The sequence below is a fragment of the Cheilinus undulatus genome, linkage group 6 (assembly GCF_018320785.1).
Source record: "Cheilinus undulatus linkage group 6, ASM1832078v1, whole genome shotgun sequence".
Taxonomy (NCBI): Eukaryota; Metazoa; Chordata; class Actinopteri; order Labriformes; family Labridae; genus Cheilinus; species Cheilinus undulatus.
Window position 1 is genome coordinate 2684955 of NC_054870.1, and position 23875 is coordinate 2708829.

General features: G+C 41.3%; 1 protein-coding gene across 1 annotated transcript in view; it reads left to right on the top strand.

The window, feature by feature from the left end:
- Positions 1-23875, top strand: part of vwc2 (von Willebrand factor C domain containing 2) — a 69659-nt gene that overhangs the window by 20955 nt on the left and 24829 nt on the right. The window contains exons 2-3 of the mRNA XM_041788901.1: positions 1129-1858; positions 3223-3352. Of these exons, the coding sequence (XP_041644835.1) occupies positions 1208-1858; positions 3223-3352 (781 nt within the window). The 5' untranslated portion in view covers positions 1129-1207. The remainder of the gene's footprint in view (positions 1-1128; positions 1859-3222; positions 3353-23875) is intronic.

Sequence of the window (23875 nt, forward strand, 5' to 3'; positions counted from 1 at the left end):
CTGGATCAGGCCGGGACAGGTGGGAGTCCAGACAGCACCTCTTGCCTGTCGGCATCGGTTAATGCCAACACTCAGAAGAGTATAGAAGGAGCAAGGCCTGAAAGACTCTGACGCTCAGATGCTGGGAACGTCACACTGTCTTGCTCAGTGAACCGACTGCCTCGTTCTTCAGGAAGAATCCTAAATGTCTTTCTTGCTGTGTTGGAGAGAAGCAAGTACAAAACTTGCCACATAGCTCCTGAAAGATAGAGTTTTGTTTAAATTTCATGAAGAAACGATCGGCCCAGTCTACCTGCTCACTACCTGCTTTCTTTTCCTCCTTCTCACAGTGAGTGTGTATTTGTGTGTCAGAGTTGCTTTCAGAGGGCTGCACAGTCTGATATCTGAAAATGACTTAAAATAAAGATCAGTATTTGTTGAATTAACTACATTTTCTGTTTTTCATTTCTTTTTATATGTAGCAAAATCTCATTATGTATCACAGAAAGTAAAACTATGTCAATGTCTGTTTTTTCTAGTATTGAGCCCTATCACCTGACCAAAACTATGCATGGTTGCCTAGATACAGTGGTTGAGTCAACGTGCCCACCGGCTCATCTTACCCCTCTTTCCCCTCTACATATGAAAGAGTAGGAACAGATCTGGCTTCATCTTGAAATGTATACAGCGTCTCCTATCAGCCGTAGCAAATTCATCTTTCCTGACTGGAATTATGCTCTATTTTCCAATCAATGTTTCCCTTTGACCAGATGACTGTGATTCATTTAAAAACAGTCATTGATCCTGAGTCTTTGTTCCATAAGAGGAGCAGGAGCTTAAGAGTGTTAGATTCAGGTCTTTGCCCATTCTCCTCTTACTCTGTCACTGCTGGGACCGATTGATGCAGAGAGGTGCTACAGTATGAAGCAGTATTGATTTCCTAGCGTGGCCCTTTTAAAACTCCCTGTCCTGATGATCCAATGCACTGATCTTACAGGCTTGCGTCACACCCAGCAGGTTGGAAAGGGGCTCTAAGGAGGCCCAAATTTGTAGGATTTTTCCACTGTCTGAATGAAATAAAGCCCACACCGGGGCCAAAAAGTGACAAAATACGGAGCACATAACCCCAGTTTAATTTTCTCTTTCCAGATGGACAGGCTCACACCTGAGATGTGAATTGTGTTATGTGAGCCAAGGTGTTTTCCCACCTCGCTGGTGGTGGGGAGAGATGCTGCACTACGTTGCCATGACAGCAGAAGTTTTCTTTGTTCTCGGGTTCCTGATGAGCGGCAGCCAGTGTAATCCTATTGCGACCTTACCAGCAAGCCGAGAACGTTTAGAAAGGGTGTTGACCCAAGCAAGAGAGGAGAAACATCAGGACGAGCAGGCCCCCAAGGAGCTGCTGGAGTACAGCTCACAGCAACGGCAGGAGGAAATTAATGGCTTGGGCCCCAATAGGACCGCTACCAGCCGCACCAGGCCCAACCTCAATGCCCAGACACGAAACTCTAAGGGCGGAAAGTCTCAGGAACTGTGGAGCGAACCAGACAGCCTGAACCAAATAGACGAGGGGCCAACAAGTGATGTCACGCTGTCCCTGGACGCCATCGACGAGTACGCCTACCCAGACTACAGGGGAAAAGGGTGCATGGATGAGAGCGGCTTTGTGTTTGCCATCGGGGAGCAGTTCACACCGGGACCCTCAACATGCCCTTGCCTCTGCACAGATGAGGGCCCCATGTGCTCCAAGCCAGAATGCCCCAAGGTCCATCCTCGCTGCATCAAAGTGGACACTAGCCAATGCTGCCCGCAGTGCAAGGAGAAAAAGAACTACTGCGAGTTCCGGGGCAAGATCTACACCTCTCTGGAAGAGTTTAAGGTGAACCCATTAACTGCTTTCACTCATTTTTGACATGAAGTGCTGACAAAACAGTCCTTTCTGTTTAATGGAATTTCTCACAGGCACTACGCAGAAGCTAGTTACATTGCTTCACAGCATGCACGTGAGCAGGCAGGCAGATTTATAATGGCAAAGGTCAGCACTTGTCTTTTTTCTTACACAAAGCCTGAGTGTTACTGGAGGCTGAATTTAGTAATGCAGCTTCAGCAGAGTGTTTCCATATTCAGTTTGTTGATGTAGACAGAGTTAAAGCTGTAGTAATGTTAAATCTGTGCAGAGCACGCTGCTGCAGTCAGATGTTTATGAGCAGACGCAGAGCTGCGTTTTAACTTCTGACACTTTGAAAGGTTGGGCCCCGGATTGCATTACAATCCTGGTGTTAATTTTTTTTTTTTATTTAAGAAGCAACATTTATCAGCTCCAGATGCTTCCCTTTATGTTTGTGCACGTCTCAGCAGGAGGTTAAGGCTAATGTGGGATTTTCTTCCCCTAAGTCAGAGTATTACCGACAGCTCTTTGTCAAGACATTGCCGAGGGAAATCTACAGGAAGCTCCACTTTCATAATCAGCATACGTCAGCTTTGTGCTGTGTGGTGTGGAGTGGAGTGGAGTGGGGTGCTTTGAAACCAAGCAACAGGCACATTTTCATGCGTGATTGCTAAGTTCTGGGGCATTGTACTAAGTGCTACCTCGCTCCATTTTTCACAGTGGAGTGCCATGCGGAGGCGCAAGCCTTTGCAATCTACAGCAATACAGGGAGAATTAACCTTTGCTCTCCTGTTAAGGTATATGGCTTTACTCAAACCGCTGCTAAAAGAAGCCTCTTATATGTGAATGTAGGACTTTAGTGTAATCCAAACTATATGCTATCAGCCCCTGCATTTTTCTATGTGTTCTAAATGAGGACATACAGGAATGCTCCGATATCCAAGTCATTCCTAATGTTTCTGCTCCCACCGCAAAAAAATTGAAAGCTTTTTTTTGTTTCCCATTCATATTGATTTTTCCATATCCTTTGATTGGACTGTGAAGCTCAATTTTCAGCCATGCTCTTCATAAAATAAGGCATTCATTGGCAGCAAAGTTTAAACGAAGGACATTGCTATAGATCATGCCTTGCAACACTGAATCCACACTGTCTCTAAAAAGCTGGAGAGGCTGGGGTAGTTCTGCGAGAATACATGTGTGGGGGTTTCCAGGACTGATAGCTGTAGAAGGACACAAACAGACAAAGAAAAGGAGATAAAGACAGCAGAAAATTAATTTGTGGAGAGGACTGTGTTGCCACTATTTGTGTGAAATGTTTATTAGACTCATCACAGCGTCTTCGCCCCTTCCTCCAGGTATCTCCATGTGAGAAGTGTCGCTGTGAGCCAAGTGGAGAGGTGCTGTGCTCTGTATCTGCCTGCCCTCAGACGGAGTGTGTGGATCCAGAGTATGAGCCGGATCAGTGCTGTCCCATCTGCAAGAGTGGTGAGTGGAACACTTTATTCCCAAACATTCGATCTCTTGGTAGGCGGCTGCTCCACCACACGAGCTCCATAAGAGCAGACAAGTGTCAAATCTTTTTTTGCCAAAGGGCACCTCAACAGGAGTTACGAGAGCAAGGTAGCACAAAACCTTTTCTGCTGACACAAAGCACGCAGCATGCTGCACAGCAGAAGCTGAGTCTCTCATGATACTAGATGGCATATTTGAGACGAGATCCACTTCAATGAAGTCAGTTCTTCAAGTGGAAAAAATATGTTGCCCTTAATCACCTGAAGTCAGTTTGGCACACGATCACAGAGCTGGATCTGGCAATATGGCTGAAAATTGCAATACACAATAATATTTGGCCTTGTTTCTACAAAGAAATCACAAAAACAAAGTCACCTCAAGGTCAAATCCACGTGCATTAAATGCAGATGTAACCATGGCACTTTTATTGGCAGCCAGCTGTACTGTGGTAAATGGACATGAGCTTATATAGCTCTTTTCTAGCCATCTGACTTCTCAGAATGCTTTTACAGGTTAGGTTCATTCATTCATACCCATTGACTCCTCATTCACACACTGATGGTTGCTATGGAGAATAGGCCATCAGAGCTGGCTAATCCCACTGAGTTGCATCCATCATGCAGAAGTGGGAGTAGACTGGGGTTAAGAACGTATCAAACATGTGATGCAGGAGAGGGGCATTGAACCCACAACCTTCCCACTGCAAGACAAACAACTCTACGAACACAGACATCAAAATAAATGAATGTTTGTGGGGAACAAAATATAATTGTAGATTTTTAAAAAGCTCCTTAGAAAAAACATTCATTTCCCCATCAGACTTAACATTTTGAAAAGGTTCTGTTGTGATCAGTAAGAAAATAACTGGTTCTTAGAGTAAACTCTGTTTTTTGGTGAACATAATTCTTGCCATTAGTTTATTTTTCATTTGTCTTAAAAACATCAATAAGTATCCCTACCTTTCTCCTCCTGATCTTCTAGACTTCCTGTCCTAAAATAGAAAAAAAAAACATAATATTGATATATAAAAAAAAAAAAAAGGAACAATAAAACAAAATCAATAATAATAATAATAATGATGATGATTACAATATTATTAATGATAATAATAATAATAATAATAACAATAACAATAACAATAATAATAATAACAATTACAATAACAATAACCATTATAATAATAATAATAATAATAATAATAATAATAATAATAACAATAACAATAACAACAACAATAATAATAATAATAATAATAATAATTATTATTATTATTATTATTATTATTTTATTTGTATAGCCCTTTTAAAAACAAAGTTTTTCAATTTGCCTTTACATGTGAAAAAGCAAGAGCACCAAAACCCTAACCTTGTAAAGCAGATGGACACACCTATTTCCTTGCTTTTCACTGGTGAATATATCTTGCAAAGCTCCCATCTGAACCGTCTGGGCCCACTCAGAAGTAACAGGACCAATCAGCGACGAGGGGCAGTACTTTCAGACACGGCAGCAGCAAGAGGCCTGTGCAATTATAGTGGAAGAGATTAGCGTGGATGCTGCTAAAGCGCCAGTTTTATCAGAACCTGATGATATTTCTTCATTAAAAGAAGAACAAAGAACAGCAGTGAGTTGTTTTCTTTTCAAAAATGACAAAAGTCGTGTACTGACATGTCAATAGTCGCCATGTTTCGCGTTATTCCTCAGTAGCTGCACACGCACAGCTCGATAGCTGCTATGTCATGTATTTTGTTGCTCTGATTGGCCCATATCAGACATATGGCCCATATATGACAGACTGAACATTCATCCAATCACACTCTGAGTTTTTTTCAAAGCCTCTCCCTTTTCTCAAACATTTCCTATTGAAGCTTTCCAAGATGGATGTGTGAAACACATCCAACTTGCGTGTCAGGTTACCAAAACCCAACAAAAGACAAAATAGATGGATCAGATGAACTCAACAACATCAGCAGAACCGAAACAGCTCAAGGATCTAACCAAAAATCTGATCAAGATAATAATTCAACAACTACATGTGATGCTATGCAAACTAAGATCAAGAGTGCAGGCATCGTGAGATCCTCCACAGCTAAGACATCGTAGACATCATCAGACTGCAGATAACACTGCGAACGACATCACAGGAACCCAGGCAACACCAGGAACCCAGGCAACGCCAGGAACCCAGGCAACACCAGGAATATAGGCAACACCAGGAACCCAGGCAACACCAGGAACCTAGGCAACACCACGAACCCAGGCAACACCAGGAACCCAGGCAACACCAGGAACCCAGGCAACACCAGGAATCTAGGCAACACCAGGAATCCAGGCAACACCAGGAACCCGGGCAACACCAGGAACCCGGGCAACACCAGGAACCCAGGAAACACCAGGAATCTAGGCAACACCACGAACCCAGGCAACACCAGGAACCCGGGCAACACCAGGAACCCAGGCAACACCAGGAACCCAGGAACCTAGGCAACACCAGGAACCCAGGCAACACCAGGAACCCAGGCAACACCAGGAACCCAGGCAACACCAGGAACCCGGTCACCACCAGGAACCCAGGCAACACCAGGAACCCAGGCAACGCCAGGAACCCAGGCAACACCGGTCGAGACTGAGAGGGCCGACATAGAAGATGTGAGAAATTTAAAGACAGACAGGAATAAAACAATGAGATATAAAAAACAGTTAAAGGTTGTCAAATGTAAATAAAAGGCACAACAAACTAGAAAAAACAAGCTCTATAACTATAAAGGCAGTTAAATTAATAAATATAACAGCAAAGGTAGGGAAGCAATAAAAGAGATAAAAACATTAAAGTGAGGAAGGAAATCAGATTAAAAACAGCTACAGGGCAAGGAAATAAATAAGGCTAATAGGGTATAAAGGCAGTAAAGACTGAGAGGAATTAAATTATACAAAGAAATTAAAAGAAGGGAAAAACCTGTGAGAAGATCAAAACCAAATAAGAAGACAACATCACATAAAATCAAGTCCATAACAATGAGTTTTAAGAAGAGATTTCAAAGATGCCACTGATCCTGCATGCCTCATCTCCTCTGGTAGGTTGTGCCAAAGTCGAGGGGTCCTGACAGAGCAGGTCCTGTCACCTGTAGTTTTTAGTCTAAACCAGTGGCGTGCACAGACTTTTTAAAGGGCAGGGGTGAAAAGAAAGAAAAGGGCACAACGAGCGCATTCTCATCTAGTTTCACGTGTTTTCAAGGGCATTTTAGACATGTTTATATGTTATAAAAATGGCACATTATATAGCCTTAAAACAGACTAACTAGACAGACTACTCAAGTTTAGTGTGTTTTTTCCACCCAAGAGGGCAGTTAAGTGTGTTTTTTCCACCCAAGAGGGCAGTTAAGTGTGTTTTTTCCACCCAAGAGGGCAGTTTAGTGTGTTTTGCCAACCAGGAGGGCACTGTAGCGCTCGTTTTCAACATTGGGCCACGAGGGGGGGGGCGAACCCCCCTCTTGCACACCAATGGTCTAAACTTTGGAACGACCAGGAAGCCCCCACTCGAGGATCTAAGGCTGCGGGCTGGCTCTTTAGGTGTTAAAAGTTCTGTTGTACAGTTTGGAGCCAGACCTTCAAATGCTTTCAAAAGGGAGAGGGGTTCTTGCTTCAAACCAAGGAGGAGTGAGTTACAGTGGTCCAATCTGGAAAAGATGAAAGCATGAATGAGTTTTTCCAGATCCTGCTGAGTCAGCATTGTTTTTATCTGGGAGATGGTACGTAAATGATGGAAACAAGATTTTACAGCTGTTTTTATGTGGTTCAAATTAGAGATTATTGGCAAACAGCCCACCTAATAGGACCCACAGGACTATGAACAAGGATGAGGAGGCTAATACACTGTCCCACATTTGGGATGCTGCCCTCAAGAAGCTTCCAGAGGGCAGGGGGCATGGTCAATCTAGACAGGGCGACCAAACCTGTATACGATCAACTAATAAGACATATCGCAGCAACATCACATGACTCTTCTGAGGAAGACTGCAGGAATTTCAAACAAATCTACTCATCTGTCAGCAAGATTATATGGGAAACAGAGACTCTAGTTGTTGTTTAATGCATCTGTTAGCATGTTTATGTGTGCTGAGTAGGCTATCTCTCTGCACACCACATGCTACTATAACATAATGGTTAACTCTGTTATAATTAGTTGTCATGTGCAGGGTATCTCGTATTTTCTAGAATGTAAAAATCTTTTCTTTGTGCCAGGCTACACACTCCTATAATACTCAGTTCATCCAATGGAAGCACCAGTCTATGTCCCGATTTGTTTGCCTCTAAGCGGGACAGAAAATTAAGATCTGCTTGAATTTTTCTTTTTCTCTGGTGCGAAAGCATCAACTCATCTGAAGAAGAAGGAATTCTGCAGCTCAGAGTCGATTATCTGAAGTTGTTTCGGATGATTCCAGACAGCATGTCCTAGATTATGTACCCTTGTTTTCTTGGTGTGACTCTAATGCAACATGGCAATGTCAGCAACATTGCTTCCTTCAGCAAAAAGAATGATGACTTGCGATATGTATCTCTGACTTAGAATCTTGAAGTGCTGCAGCCTGTCTGCGATAAACAAGCACGGGCTATCTGCATGATAAAAAAACGCCTTTGAGAGAAAAACGTTAACTCAGAGCATTACAAATAAAACGGTGTCATGTGTATGACAGCGACACTTATTACAACAGGACTGCTTGTTTCATGTTGGAGCTAAATACATGCAGGTTCTCCATCTTTAATGTGGCTTGGTGCCTCTGAGTAACTTAAACGGAGAGCACAAGAGACTTAGAAGAAATGGGATGGGGATGAAATTACTGAAACATGTGTTTTAGATTATCCTCAAAGGAGACTCAGCTTGCAGAATAATTTAACAGGATAAAATAAACTTATTCAGACCATACATCCATGGACTTGATTCATTTTAATTACACCATGTATCATAGATCCTGTCAGACTCATTAAACCCTATAGACAGTAGCATTTGCATGTAATGAATGTTCATGACTAGTTATCAATCAGAGGTTGTCCTGCTCAAATTAAAAGCCTGTCTAATAACCTCTAGAGATAAGGAGTTGAAAACATTGGTAGTCATGGAGCGTTACTCCGTCTATTAATATGTGCCTGTTAGAATCTTTGGGGATGCATGTGTGTCCTTTGTTCCCTTTTCTGCTGCTCTCCCACTTTTTGTATATGCACATATTGATCATGCTGAGATGGCTTGTACAGGGTTTGGGCAGCGCTCCATGTTTCCACTGTAAAAGGCCCAGCTGATTGGATGGGTTGTGATCGAGGGCACGTCAGTCCATGAGACGGCTGTAGATAGAGTTTGGCATGTAAAGATGCTGCAAACTGGAGGAAACACGAATCTATATTCACAGGACCTCTCAAATCCACGCGCTCATCCAGCCGATAAGGCTTTCCAGTTTTGAGATGGCATCATCCCCATTACCATAAGATTATCACATATTACCATTCAATAAACAGAGCTCTGTATGTCTGACACAATCTTACAGTTTAGCCCGTCTCTGCTAAATTAAAACAGACTTTTTATTGCAGTCCTCTGGGATGCTGTGGTTACAGGGTTTATTCATCATCAGCTGCACTACGCAGCATGTGGAACAGTTGTGTAATGTGTTCTGTGGCAGAAGACCCCTAAACCTACACAGCAAACTGCCTACGTGGATTATACAGCTCTTAGCAGGAGTGCATTATCAATGTTTAATACGCCTGCAAAGTAGGACTAGTTTCTGGAAGTATTGTAATCCCACTGCACATTCTCACTTATCTCTTTCTTTTAATAATATCCTGAATGTTTCATATTCTTGGAGGGTGTGGAATAAATGTAATATATATCTAGGCTTGTAACATGGCCATTGATTTGATTTTTTTTTTAAAGTTTGGCAGAGCAGTGGGCATTGAGTACTGCAGGATCCATCACCATCAGCCCCAGTTTAAAGGGATACTTCAAAATTTTGGCAAATTCTCCCATTGCCTTAATCCCTATAGTCTTAGTAATAGGTTTGTTTCCTTTAGTTGTCGGTGCAAGCTATTTTTAGATCTGGGGGGCTGATATGCCAGCTGCTCAGCTAACGCTATGGTGTCTTATGGTATCCCGGCTTTCCCTCATCAAACTCAACAAATACACAATCCAACAACTCCAAAACGCTCTCGTGGACAAGTTGTGACCTGCACATTCACCACGCTATGATATAATAATGTAGAATTATGTAACATTACAAAACATGAAGTAAATACTTGGAACTACTTTCTTGAGTAAACCACTGGGTGGAGTGACACAGTGCGCACCTGTGGCAGTGCTGTAGTTACGTACTGGTTTCACCTGGAGTTTCATTGGCTGGACACAGCAGAAACGGCATCTTGTCAAGTTTTGTTGACGGAAGTACCTGCACTAAACGTACGCTTTTAAAAAAATCACTCCGCCCAGCAGCCATGCCTGGAGTGTAGTTCCGGCTTTGCATTTTACTCTAAAACAACTTTGTCTCGTAATGTTCCATGATTATTTCATAGCGAGGTGAATGTGCAGGTCACAACTTGTCCACAGGAGCGTTTTGGAGTTGTTGGATTGTGTATTTGTTGAGTTTGATGAGGGAAAGTCAGAAATAACATAGGTCTCCATAGTGTTAGCTGAGCAGCTGGCATATCAGCCCCTCAGATCTAGAAACAGCTTGCACCGACAACTAAAGGAAACGAACCTATTACTAAGACTATAGGAATTATGGCAATGGGAGAATTTGCCAAAATGTTGAAGTACCCCTTTAAGTATCACAATAAACGGATAAACAATCAGAGACGCACATGAGAGAGCAGTGGTTCATGTGAAAAACTGAGGAAAGTAAGGGGTTTTAGTGGATTATTTTCAAAGTTTACCATTGTATTTCTAGATTATAGTGTGCCTTTTGTCAACAAAGAAACCTGCATATTGATTAAATCAACACAGCTTCTGACACAGTTTTCTTCTTTTGTTTTGATGATTCAAGGCTGAAGAGTTTCAGGTGCAACCAAGCAAACTCTCAGAGGCGTAACACTGAGTACGTTTACATGAGTGCTGTCAGTTGATTAAAAAAATTTATCAACTTAATCATTAATCACAGTTAACAATCAGGAATAGATGAACTGCTAACTGAAGACATGGCAGTCATGATAATTTAGATCAGATTGGTGGGATTCAAATCTGGGGATGTGGAGGTGGAATTTTCCCACGATGCCCTGGGGCAGAGTGTTTGTTTAGATGTGTTTAAATGTGCTCAGGTGTGTTTAGATGTTGAATGTTGCACAGAGATCACTGCTGGGATTCCTTTGTTCATCTTTCTGGTAGATTATTGTTGATTCTGATGGTCGACATGTCTGCACCGTGAGTGAAAAGAGGACTACCTGAAAATGACTTTGACTGCCTGACTTATATTTGTGGTCAAAGAATAACCATGCTCTGTTAATTTCATAGATCAGGCAAAATAAAGAAAAGTGTGGAAATAAATGCAGATACTTCCTTTGCAAGAATTGTTAAAGGTATTACTAATGAATACCACCAGTGGGAGGGAATCATAAATTATACTATCTATATTATTGTGTTAGACTGCATTAAAAGCATGAGCCATTTTTACAAGCTGAGAATAATTGAAACTTCATGTATTTCAAAGAAAAAATGAAGTTAAACAAAGATTAGTTTTGTTGAATGTAATTGAAAATGTAAGTAAATTTCACTTTTTTTGTCCTTGAACTAACACAGAGTAGTAGTTTTTACACAGATGGATCTAATCTGCAGAAAGAATGTATGCAGGAAGTTGTCTAGGTTTTTCTAAGTAAGTTGGGCTGAGTATTTTTACCAGTGTAGTGCATGTAGACCGTAGGCCTGTGACTAAACTCAGTCAAATCAAACCACACCCATACACACATCAACTGACTGCATGTTTCTTCTATATCAGTGTCTGATTGCATCCTCTGGTCACTCTAAAGCAGAGGTGTCAAACTCAAGGCCCAGGGGCCAAATCCGGCCCACAAGATCATACGATCTTTCTATTATAACTGGCCCACCAGTATGAGGTCTGCAGATTTTAGAAGAAGTTAGATTAAAAGTCAGGAAGTTGGGAAAAGAAATTAATTATTTCATGTTTTCAATTTTGCATCCCACAATTCTAAGTTAAACATTTGATTTTTAATTTTTCCATGTTTTGACCTTCAAATTTTACAATTTTCAAATTCTAAGTCATGTTTTTACCTTTTAAACTTGTGATTTTGATTTTATATCTCATGTATTTGCCTTTTAAAAACATTATTTTTCCTTTAAATTTTGTTTTTTGACCTTTTGAACTAATGAGTTTGACTTTCTATTTCAGATTTTCTGTCTAAACTTGTAATTTTTACTTTTTTCATCTCAGAAGGATTTATTATCAGTGTTATTTATATTTTTTTTATATTTTACTGATGGTGGAAATGAGGTTGACAGTTGATGTTTAAATGTTGGCCTTGTTAGGCTCTTAGGTAAGGCCTAAATTCAGAATCAGTGATTGACTTTCACACTTTGGCCCTCAGGACTTCTCATTGGAGCAAATCTGGCCCCAGACTCGATGTGAGTTTGACACCCCTGCTCTAAAGGAACGTTAAAATAAACTTAACAAGCTTTTGCAGCATAATAAACTATCTTAACCTCTTTATGTTTCACTGAAACAGCCACTGACTCAGAGACAACCAGCATGCACCTGCCTAGATTCAACTTTTCTGTCATCACAGCACAATAACCAGTGAGCCTGATCACAGAATAACTTCAGATTATAGTTTTTATTCTGTTTTCTAATGGTAAGATTTAGCAGGGCGTTCCAGCCGGCGCAGCATCGATTCCCAACATAAACACTGTCCACCAGAACTGTCTCACTGTGGGATGGTCTGTTTCTCCAATGATCCTCAGACCGTCGCCTCAGTCCTCAAGCTTTCCCACCATCTCATTCTTCAGTAGTCAGAGCATGAATTTGCCATTCACAAATCTCTTTTTGTTTGCCTGTGTTAAAGGTTAGTCTGTGGCTTATGATGAGGAGAGATATTTCTTCCATCAGAACATTTGTTGTTTATGTGCTGGCATGAAATAAAAGTGTGAAGTTAAAATGAATGCTTCCTTTTGAGGTCAGTTTTACCCACATGGCAGTTCTAGGTCATTATTAAAATATGAATTTTTGCTAATTACACAGGGTGGTACACAACAAACTTTATAGGATAACTCAGCCAGCAACAGACTATAAAATGTAATATATTCAAAGTTGACAAGATTGAGGAACATATGGTCACCCCAAAAAAATCTTGTGACCAAACCATGAGTCCTGACCCCGCCTTTTGGATTGAGTACTCTAGCGTGTTAGTGCTATAAGATGGTAATGCAGTAACTTCATGAACTACTTTTCTCAGTAACGCAGTAATCTCATTTATTAGTTTTTAAAATAATGCTACCCAAAACTGTCAGCAGGCAGATCCATCATGCAAAGCTACAGTTTTTTAGTAGAACTGGAACAAATTTCTCTTTTAAAAGAAGAGTAAAGAGCCACACTGGAAGCTTTTCTTGGTGCTGAGCAGGGTTGTCCAAACCAGTGGTTCTCAACCTTGGGGCTGGGACCACCATTGGGGTCACGAGACACTGAGAGGGGGTCTCAAGATTCCCTAAAAAAAAAAACAAAGAATATTTTTTTAAATTTTGCCAAATTTTAACCAATTTTCAGCATTTTTTATTCACCAATTTTTTTAAAAATTTGCCAGTTTACCCCTATTTTTGCCCATTTTTCACCTGTTTTTCTTCTGGTTTTGCAACTCATAAACCAGTTCTTCCCACTGTAGCCTAATGTTGCCACCGCTGACCCCATTACTTTTAACCCCATTCTACCATTTTTTACATTTGATTTTTCCAATTTTAACCACATTTCACTATCCAAAATGCAATATTGCATAAAATTTAACATATATATTATTTGTTTCTCATTTTATATATTAGCTGTTTTTGGTAACTGATAATCCACCTGAGGGCATTTGTATCATTTTTCAGATTGTATTCAGAAGTTTATTTGTAATTTGTGATCATATTGATTAGACAGAGGTATCATAAAAGTATGTATCAAATATGATACAACAGGCTTTAAGGGGTTAAATATATTTTTTGCCACTTCTAACCAATTTCTTCTATTATTAAAATCCAATTTTGCCTCCTTTTCCACCATTTTTGCTATTATTAAACCATTGTTGCAATTTTTAACCCATTTTAATTCTTTTTTTAACAAAAGGGATTTACACTTTTAAGAAGGCTATTTACTACACAAATGATTAAAAAATATATTTGTTTCTTTGATATGAGTGGTTATTTTCAGGTTAAATATAAAGTATAGATATCACAGCTTAACTTTACAATAGACCATGGTTTTGCTGACCTCCATGGTCCCCCAGTTTGGCTGGGCCCCAGAAAGATCTCCCATTTATCCCCCCCCATGGACGGCCTTGTCTGCACATGACTGTTCTTGAATGTGTATGGCTGTGTTCAACCACCTTCAGATAAAGCGGGGGTCCTTGATTTCTGACGTCTTTGTTTTGGGGGTCACGACTGAAAAGGTAGAGAACCACTAGTGGGCCAAATGTGGCCCACTGTCCATTTTTGATTGGCCTGCAGGAAATTTTTGATTTAGTCAGGCCCAACAAGACCCCCCTGAAATCTAACTGGCCTCCCCAAAATCCTAAAATTGATGGCTATTTGCCTTGTCAGTCACTAGCTAGCCTTGTGAGCACACTCAATCACGAAGAGTATCTTAATCTACATTAGACTGGTTTATAACTCTAATAGCCTCATGGTGTGGTTTATGAAAGTGGCCCCGCCATTCTTATATATTTCAAAATGTGGCCCTCAGTGGAAAAAGTTTGGACACCGCTGGTGTAGAGGATGTTTTTGCACTTCTACAAACTGCCACCAGCGATCTTCACTGTTCATAAACTGCAGCAGCATGTCTGCAGAGCTGTGCATGCTTACAACCTCTTTTTGTCCTGTCCATCTGATTGGCCCATAAAGACTGTGACAGAACGTTCATCCAATCACCTTTCTGAAGATTTTTGAAAATTCCTGACCTTCATTAGCACTTGGTCTGGGAGATTTCTTAAATGAGTGTGAAATAAATCCATGCAATGGAGATATGGAACAATCCATCTGGAGTTTTAAGTTCAATAAACCAAACCAGGAAGTTTAAAAACTACACAAATGTAGAAACCATGTCTGAGTAGCAGAATCTGTTCTGCACTCTTTTGTAGTAATTTATTCTAGTTTATTCACACACATTTACACTCTGTCACAGAGTTTTAAACATCTTTTCATTTAAGTTTCATTTCTGGCCCAAAGTGGACATTAAATATTCCTGGGCATGCCCAGCAGCATCAGAGTTTTAGAGAGCTGGTGCCCAGACTTTTTGTCGTTTGGCTGAGAGCACCATCAAGGTCTGCATCCAAACTAAAAAGGAAAAGTGGACTGTTTTAAAATCATAGACACTGAAGTGTTTTTGATGGAGTTTAGGAGTGCTACCTGCGTGATACGCAAGAAAAAAGATGCTGTTTAGGAGAACTCTTAATACTGTTTTCAATGGACTAAACACAGAGAACGGTACGAACAGTAGAGCAGAGACCCAGAGAGCGCTGCAGAGAGGGCCGATGTCTCGCTGAAATGTTTTCCACAAAGCCAGGAAGGATGCTGATGCTGCAACTGAAGCAACTTGGTGAGTGAGTTAATTACCAAATCAAGAAAACCATTCACCAAAGGACAGTTTCTGAAGGATCACAGGCTAACAGAAGAGTTTGTTCAGCAACATCTCTATAAATTAAAAGCTGCTTACAGCAGATTCAGTGTTGTAAAAAAAACAAAAGAAAAGTTTGTTCAGCAGGAATCCCTCTACAGGCAAACATGGAGGGGGGGCAGATTAGCAAGTTATCGAGTGACACTTACGAACAGTGATGCGAGAATTTTCACCAGATACCGGATAGATAAATTACATTTTAGTCTTGTTTTAGTCAATCTTGAGGAAAACCAAACTTTGGGCACGTTTAAAGGCCTGCAGCAGAACGAAAGAGCACTCTCTGACCCTCTCGTTCTCCTGAAATGGCTCTGATTGGTCGGTTATTTTCTGATCATGATCAGGCGTTTCAGCTCGAAGCTTTGTGACATGGATCTGCCTGAAAACAGACATGACAAACATGTTTATTTTTTTTAGTATATGAGAATCTTATCATAATAATAAAGTCCAGTCTTTCTCAACTGTGGTACGATCTGGATAAACCTGCTCCCTGGCTGGGCTGTAATGTTGTTTCATTATGAGTCCTCAGTAGATGTGCCTGTGGCAGAGTGATGTCAGAGACAACATCACGTTTTTATTCTCTGTGATAAATCACAGCAAGAATGGAAAAGAAAAGAAATCAGCTCTGGGGGTTTAGATAAAAGAGCTGCTTCCTTGAACCGCCTTGTTCATGAACAACAAAAACTCCCAAGCCCATTTCACACTGTGCATGTGAGATGCACACTATATTGCCAAAAGTATTTGCTCACCTGCCTTGACTCACATATGAACTTAGGTGACATCCCATTCTTAATCCATAGGGTTTAATATGACGTGGGTCCACCCTTTGCAGCTATAACAGCTTCAACTCTTCTTGGAAGGCTTTCCACAAGCTTTAGGAGTGTGTTTATGGGAATTTTTGACCATTCTTCCAGAAGTGCAATTGTGAGGTCACACACTGATGTTGGACGAGAAGGCCTGGCTTTCAGTCTCCTCTCTAATTCATCCCAAAGGTGTTCTATGGGGTTGAGGTCAGGACTCTGTGCGGGCCAGTCAAGTTGATCCACACCAAACTCTCTCATCCATGTCTTTATGGACCTTGCTTTGTGCACTGGTGCTCAGTCAGCCTTTGACTGGAACTAAGGGGCCAAGCCCAGCTCCTGAAAAACAAGCCCACACCATAATCCCCCCTCCACCAAACTTTACACTTGGCAGTCAGACAAGAACCGTTCTCCTGGCAACCGCCAAACCCAGACTCATCCATCAGATTGCCAGATGGAGAAGCATGATTCGTCACTCCAGAGAACACGTCTCCACTGCTCTAGAGTCCAGTGGCGGCGCGCTTTACACCACTGTATCCCACGCTTTGCATTGCACTTGGTGACGTATGGCTTGGATGCAGCTGCTCAGCCATGGAAACCCATTCCATGAAGCTCTTTACCACTGTTCTTGAGCTAATCTGAAGGCCACATGAAGTTTGGAGGTCCGTAGTGATTGACTCTGCAGAAAGTTGGCGACTTCTGCGCACTATACACCTCAGCATCCGCTGACCCCGCTCCGTCGTTTTACGTGGCCTACCACTTTGTGGCTGAGTTGCTGTCGTTTCCAATCGCTTCCACTTTGTTATAATACCACTGACAGTTGACTGTGGAATATTTAGGAGCGAGGAAATTTCACCACTGGACTTGTTGCACAGGTGGCATCCTATCACAGTACCACGCTGGAATTCACTGAGCTCCTGAGAGCGACCCATTCTTTCACAAATGTTAGTAGAAACAGTCTGCATGTCTAGGTGCTTGATTTTATACACCTGTGGCCATGGAAGTGACTGGAACACCTGATTTCAGTTATTTGGATGGATGAGTGAATACTTTTGGCAATACAGTGTATGTGTAGGCCGCTTGATTTTCATTTTTTTTTAACAGGTCAGGTCTTTCAGACTGCCTGTGTGAGTGCTGTGTATCACACACCCGGTATGCAATTCTTACATGCAGGGAATCTAGAGCAGTGGTTCTCAGCTGGTGGGTCGGGACCAAAAGGGGGTTACGAAGCCCAAAATTCTGGCAAAGCATCTGTGTATGGAAGTCCTAAGTGAACATACAATCATTTCATACTTGTATTTTTAGGTTATCCTACAATGATGAGTAATTTGAGTGTACATTTCGAGATTTCCAAATATTTATCTGCTTTTTATTGGATAACAAAGCTGAGTTTCTCTGGATAATGACAGATTTTCTTGAAAAATGACAAAAAAAAACATGCTGTCTCTGGAAAATGGAGTATTCTAAGATGTATGCATGCAAGTTCTTCTGTAATTATGTGCTTTCTAAATCGGTCTGTGCATATCAACATTTTTACATTTGGGTCGTGATTTCCTTTTAGGAGGTGGTGGGCCCTGATGCCTGGCCAGTTGAGAACCACTGATCTAGAGAACAGAGGGCTCACCTGTTGTTTCTATGGGGCAAAGTTATCGTCCAAATTGTACCATATATGTACATCCATGTTGGTAGAATATGTTTGCAATCTGTTTTTTGATGACCCTGATGAAGGCCACCAGTAAAATTGCATCTTTTTGATAGTTTTGATAGTTTTAAAGGTCATGTATGTTACCCTTTTAAGACAAGTTTTGGTCTCAGAGGTCACTAAAACATACCTGTGAAGTTTGTTGCTGAAAAAACACTCCAGTATTGGATTTTTGCATGTCTAAGAACCCCTCTGTTTCAGTCCTGCTCCGATCGAGCTGTTTCTGTGTCTGTGGCTTTAAATCTTAATGAGCTGTCTGACTCCGCCCCTCTCAGGAAATGGATGTGGCTCTCCTGATCTCAGCTGCCAGCTGAGAGGAGGTTTAGGAGAAGAGGGCGGGTTTTCTTCCAAGCAGAAGGGCCAACCGAACCAGGGGGCGGGGCTAACTCTGCTATGAATAGATTTTTCAGGTACTTAAGGGAATTGTAGACAGGAGAGAGGTGCATATTTTTGTTAGAAAAGCCTGAAGAAGTGATTTTGCATGATATGTCCCCTTTAAATGTTTTTCTCTAAACCTCTACTATTAGTAAGGCTTTCTGTCAGCTGTAGTTTTTAGAACTTTTAGGCATGTTTAGGCTCAAAATTGAGGCTGAATCAATGTGTGTAATGGCCAATACAGGTCTTTGCATACTGAGTCAGTTATTCTTGAATGCATTTTTCCCATAATCCATAAAAAATTGACTCAGTGTGCAAAGGTCCTATGCCCTAGAAGGAGGACTGACACAACCCTGATCATGCTGTGGATGTCTATGCGTATTAAAAACAATCTGTTGACGAAATAGCAAAGTCCACATCTTAAGTGTGGGGTAAGGAGTAGATGTGGCTAGTGAGCACTGCCTATGGTTCTGTCTGGGTGGTATGTAGGGTTGCTACAAGCCTCTAGTTGTTCTGTGGATGTCTCAAGGGCTTAGACCACCAGCTGTCTCTAAGGCCTGGACTTAAGAAATGCCATTCAGCTTGACCTTGACTACTGAGCGACATGTCTGGCCCCTCTCTCTCCAGTTGTTGCACATCAGGTCCCATGATAAAACGCCAGCGTCCTGCATGCCTCAAACTAACCCACATGACTGTATGTTAGGCTGACATAAACACAGTACGAGCATGCTTCCAGTTTGTGCTTTTCAGTGTAAAATCTGGTTTAGTATTTCCTTAGAGAAACTCACCTCATTTTCAGAATGCTTTTATTCTGAAATTTTCCCGGTTCATCTTGACTCTTCAATGAATCAAGTCACTTTCGCATTAGAGGATTTTATATGACTCAGAGCCTGGTTAAAATAAGACAGTGACCACGCACTGGTACCACTGCTGTCTTTACAATATTACAGAAACATCCTTTAAATTAATATGTTTATAAGTCAGTCATAGCTGAGAGCAGTCATTCTTTATGACGGTTAACATTCACCTCTGTAAACCTGAATTTCAGCAGTATATTAATGTGATATTCAGGACAGCAGTACCACTACAGCAGACGTGAATTTCACACAGAGGCGGTCTTTGATTTTAATAGCATTGCAGTAAGGAGACATTCATTTAACGCAGAGACGTGCAGACATTACTGACCATAAAGCACAGCAGAGCTGTTTATAGGAGACAGACACTACCGTATTCTTACCCTCTATAACAGGTTCACTAAATAACGTTGCACTTCCTATTTCCTTTCCACTCCTTCTGTTGTCTATAAAAGCTAGCTTTATTTCATAAGAATTTTATCGGATGTTGCTGCTGCTCTTCTGCCTAACCCAGCATGATCAAACGTGTTTGGTAAAGTTGATTTATGTAATATAAGGCAAGAAAAAAAGATTTAAATAGGTACTGTAAAGATGGACAGATGTCTAAGCATGTTTACCACCTGCTGTTTGCATGTTTTGGTATGACAAGAATAAAAATACTGGAGACACTAAAGTCACTTTTCAGATATAACTTTCTTAGAGTTCTTGAAAGCTGAGAGGCGCTCCTTTAAGACGACCATCAACAGAGGCCCCAAACCAAGCTGAGCTGAGACCCCTGATTTAGTGTAATATACAGGAGATTGGGATCTTATGGAGATCCAGATAAAGCCTTAAGCAGCATTTAGGCCTGGTGTGTGCAGCAGTCAGGCTACATTGTTATTCAAGGTGAACATTTTATGCTAAAGACAAAAGCGTTTATGCGTTAGAGACAGTCGCTCAAGCATTGTCCCTCATTTATCCTCCTGCTGGCGTTTTCACATACTCTGAATAGCTGCGAAAATTAAACTCAACCTGCTAATTAATCAGTGTGGACTGTCTTTGCAACAGTATGTGTTTATAACCTCTTATTTAACAGGAAATCATTGATTCACAGAGTGTCCGTGGTCGTCACCATGTTAACAGAAAGTGTCGGCATTCCTGTCAATAACAAAGGCTTTGTTAGAGTCGGCCTCAGCAGTCTGGTGATTACATTCTGTCCACAGGGGAAACCTCTTTAATGCTAATATTTTATCAGCTACTCACAATGGAGGAAACCGATAGATGAGAGAAATCCATTCAGGTATTATGGCAAGACTTCGCCGTCCCACCCCCTTTTTAGGTGAAAGCATTACATCTAAATTGACTGTGCTTTACCAGAAAGATGGAGTCTTTAGAAATTTACCTGGGGCCAAATATGACTAAAACCATCCCTACACACACATAATGTGTATATTTTATCCCTGCTACATTGGTATCACATTCTCCAGTTTGTGAAAGAGAAAAGGCCAGTGCAATTATGGTGGAAGACAGTAGTGTAGATGCTGCTAAAGCGCCAGTTTTATCAGAACTTACACTGTTTTCTTTTCAAAAATGACAAAAGTGGTGTACTGACATGTTTACTGTTGCCATGGTTCACGTTATGCAGCTCTCTGGAGTTTACTCCTCGGTCACAGCTACATCACGTGTTTAGTTGCTCTGATTGGCCCATAAAGATGTGACAGACTGAACCTTCATCCAATCACCCTCTGACTTTTTTTTTCAAAGGCTCTGCCCTTTCCTAAACTCTGTCTATGAGAGGTTTTCCAGATGGATGTGTGAAACAAATCCATCTGGTGTGTCAGGTTAACAGAGCTCTACTTTAGGCTCCATTGTGATGGAAAGCAAACGGTAAACTGTGTTTTTAGATCTTTTAAAGCACAACACAAGAGTGTTAAGTCACATGTCCTCAGTGTTTTCTGATCTACTGCCAGTACATTCAGGGCCCAGATGAGGACCTGGTCACTCTGGAGTGACCCTGCATCATGAATAAGGTCAGTATGATAGCAGCAGAGAGAGGAAAGGGACCCGCATGTTGTAATGTGTCAGGCATATTACAACATGTGATCCAAAATGACAGCTGCATGATGCCAAAAAGAAAGAAAAGATAAAGCAAAATCATCTTTTGGCCTTAAACCTTCAGCCGAGTATACACTGTGCTCTTTTTAGACTAGTCTGATGATTTTTGAGTCTAACTGGTTTGCGGTGTGTAGTTTGTGAGGGCACAACAGCTGACCTCGGCTTAGTTAGCGACTCCTGACATGGATGAATTTCTGGTGTAAACACTCTCAGAGTGATGAGCGGATACCCAAACATCAGGCCATTTTTCCTGTGTGAACTTTCCTCAGCTGATCAGCAGATGATCCATGAGGGTCAGAGAGAGAGAGCTACAGGTGAAGGAGAGAAACTCAAGTCAGAAAACTTCTATCACCACCTTTCTCTCATGGAACTCATCCACAGTCACTACAGCTGCACCTGCAGAGAGGAGTTCAAGTAGCTTTATTGGCATGGAAATCAACTGATTTAATTGCCAAAGCAATTTACAATTTATGATAAAAAATCATTTAAAAAAAAGAAAATATATTCACATTTTCAAAGTCCATTAAGTATGCTGGTGAAAAGAACTTTCATCAGACAGGTTAGAAACTCTCTCTCTCTCTCTATGTCCCCGATCAATAAACAATTAATAATTCATGTTAGCAACAAAAAGAGAAAATTTTCCTACAAAGAAGTTAGAGAACAGTCTTCTGCTGATAGAGCTATGGGTCTTTAGGACAGAAAATAAATCATATATTTTTGGATCGGGTCATAACAACGGCATGCTTTACTTATATTAAGTATGATTTACCAATGAATTACTATGACTCTTCAGTTGTCTCTGTCATTTCTTATTGAGTCAAACATCTCCAGGGTTGCACTGATAACATGAAGGGGAACTGATGGTTTGAACTGATATTTATAGGCCCAGGTCCTAGGTCTGGAATTTCACTCAACATTGTGAGAACTCTGGTTGTGCAAGATAATGGGACTGCAGGATGAACACAAAACATAGCTTATTTTGAATTTGATGGCAGCAACACATCTCAGAAAAGTAGGGACAGGACCGTTGTCTAGCATCCTGTCTTTTTTAAACAACAGTCTGTAAAGTGAGGAGACCAGTCCCAGAGGAATGTTTGTAGGATGAAGTAGGATTCTAGCTGTTCAATCAGTCCTGGATTTTCTTTTCCAGAGTTTTCATTTAATCTTGCTCTAAATGTTTTCTATTGGTGAAAGATCTGGACTGCAGGCAGGCCAGTTCCGTGAAGCCACGCTGTTGTGATAGATGTGGTATGTGGTTTAGCATGGTCTTGTTGAAATAGTCAAGACCTTCCCTGACAGAGATGTTGTCTGGATGGGAGTATATGTTGCTCTAAAACCTCTCTAGTTTTCAGCATTGATAGCTCCTTTCCAGATGTTAGAGCTGCCCACGCCATAGGCACTAATGCAACCCCATACCATCAGAGATGCAAGCTTTAGAGCTGAGCCAGGAGAACAAGCTGCATGCTCCCTCTCCTCTTTAATCCACAGGACAAGGCATGGTTTCCAAAATGAATTTCAAATTTTGATTCATCTGACCACAGAACAGTTTTCCATTTTTGCCCCAGAGAAGAGGGCGGTGTTTCTGGATCCTGTTCACATATGGCGTCTTCTTTGTATGATCCAGGTTTAACTGTCGTTTGTAGATGGCTACCTGTGATGACAGACGCTGATTTCTGGAAGTGTTAGCCCATGCAGTGATTTCAGCACAGAATCATTTCCTGCAGCAGAATCACATCCAGTATTGATCTTCCCTGGCTCACACAGATTTCTCCAGATTCTCTGAATCTTTCAATGGTTTTATGCACTGTAGATGGTGGGACATTCAAAGTTTTTACAATTTTACATTGAGGAACATTTTTCTGAGATTGTTCCAAAGTTGTAGACACGGTGTTTTACAGATTGGTGAACACCAGCCTATTTTTACATCTGAGAGACTCTACCTCTCTAAAATGTTTTATGCCCAGTCATGTTACTGACCTGTTTCCAGTTAAGCAAAATGGTTGCAACATGCTCCTTCAGTTGTTTTTCATTTGTACCTCTTACTTTTCCAGCCTTTTGTTGCCCTGTCCTTACTTTTTGAGATGTGTTTCTGCCATAAAATTCAAATTGAACTAATATTTTTCATGAAATGGTAAAATGGCTCAGTTTCAAGGTCTGAAATGTTGTTAGTAAAAAATGAATTTACGATATTTCCAAATCAACTGTGGTATGGGAGATTGGGGATTCAAATCCCAGTCAGGGCCAGAGTGTCCACTGTGGTCCCTTAAAGATCCTTAATCCCAGGGTCTCCTGTCCCAGATGTGAGTTGCTTTGGACACAAACGTCTGCTAAATGACAATGTAAAACTAATAATAAATGTATTTAGTTACACTTTGAGTCAGTGTTTCCCAACTATTTTTCCTCGGACCCCCCCACCCCCCCACCCCCCCCCCACACACACACACACACCCCCCCACAACCACACACACACACGCACCTAAGAAAAGCAGAGCCCCCCCAGGACCCAAGAGAGAAGAAGGAGTGACACACTGCTGCCAAAAATCAACATAGATTTTAATTGTTTCACTGATTAAACCCTAAAAAAGGCCTATGCATGCTTTTCTTATCAAAAGACCTTTGCATAACCTACCTAAACCTTTATCAAGGTTCTAGTCAATATTTGCAAATCTTATTTTGGCAGCCTCAGAGCAGTCAAAGCCAGACAGGAAGCTTTGGGGGGCCTGGTATGGCCCCGGGGCGGCCAGTTGATGATCAGTGCCTTAAGTCATGATCCCTATCAAAGTCTAAGTTAAACCAAACTCTCATGGGTCACAGAGGGGAACATCAGACCA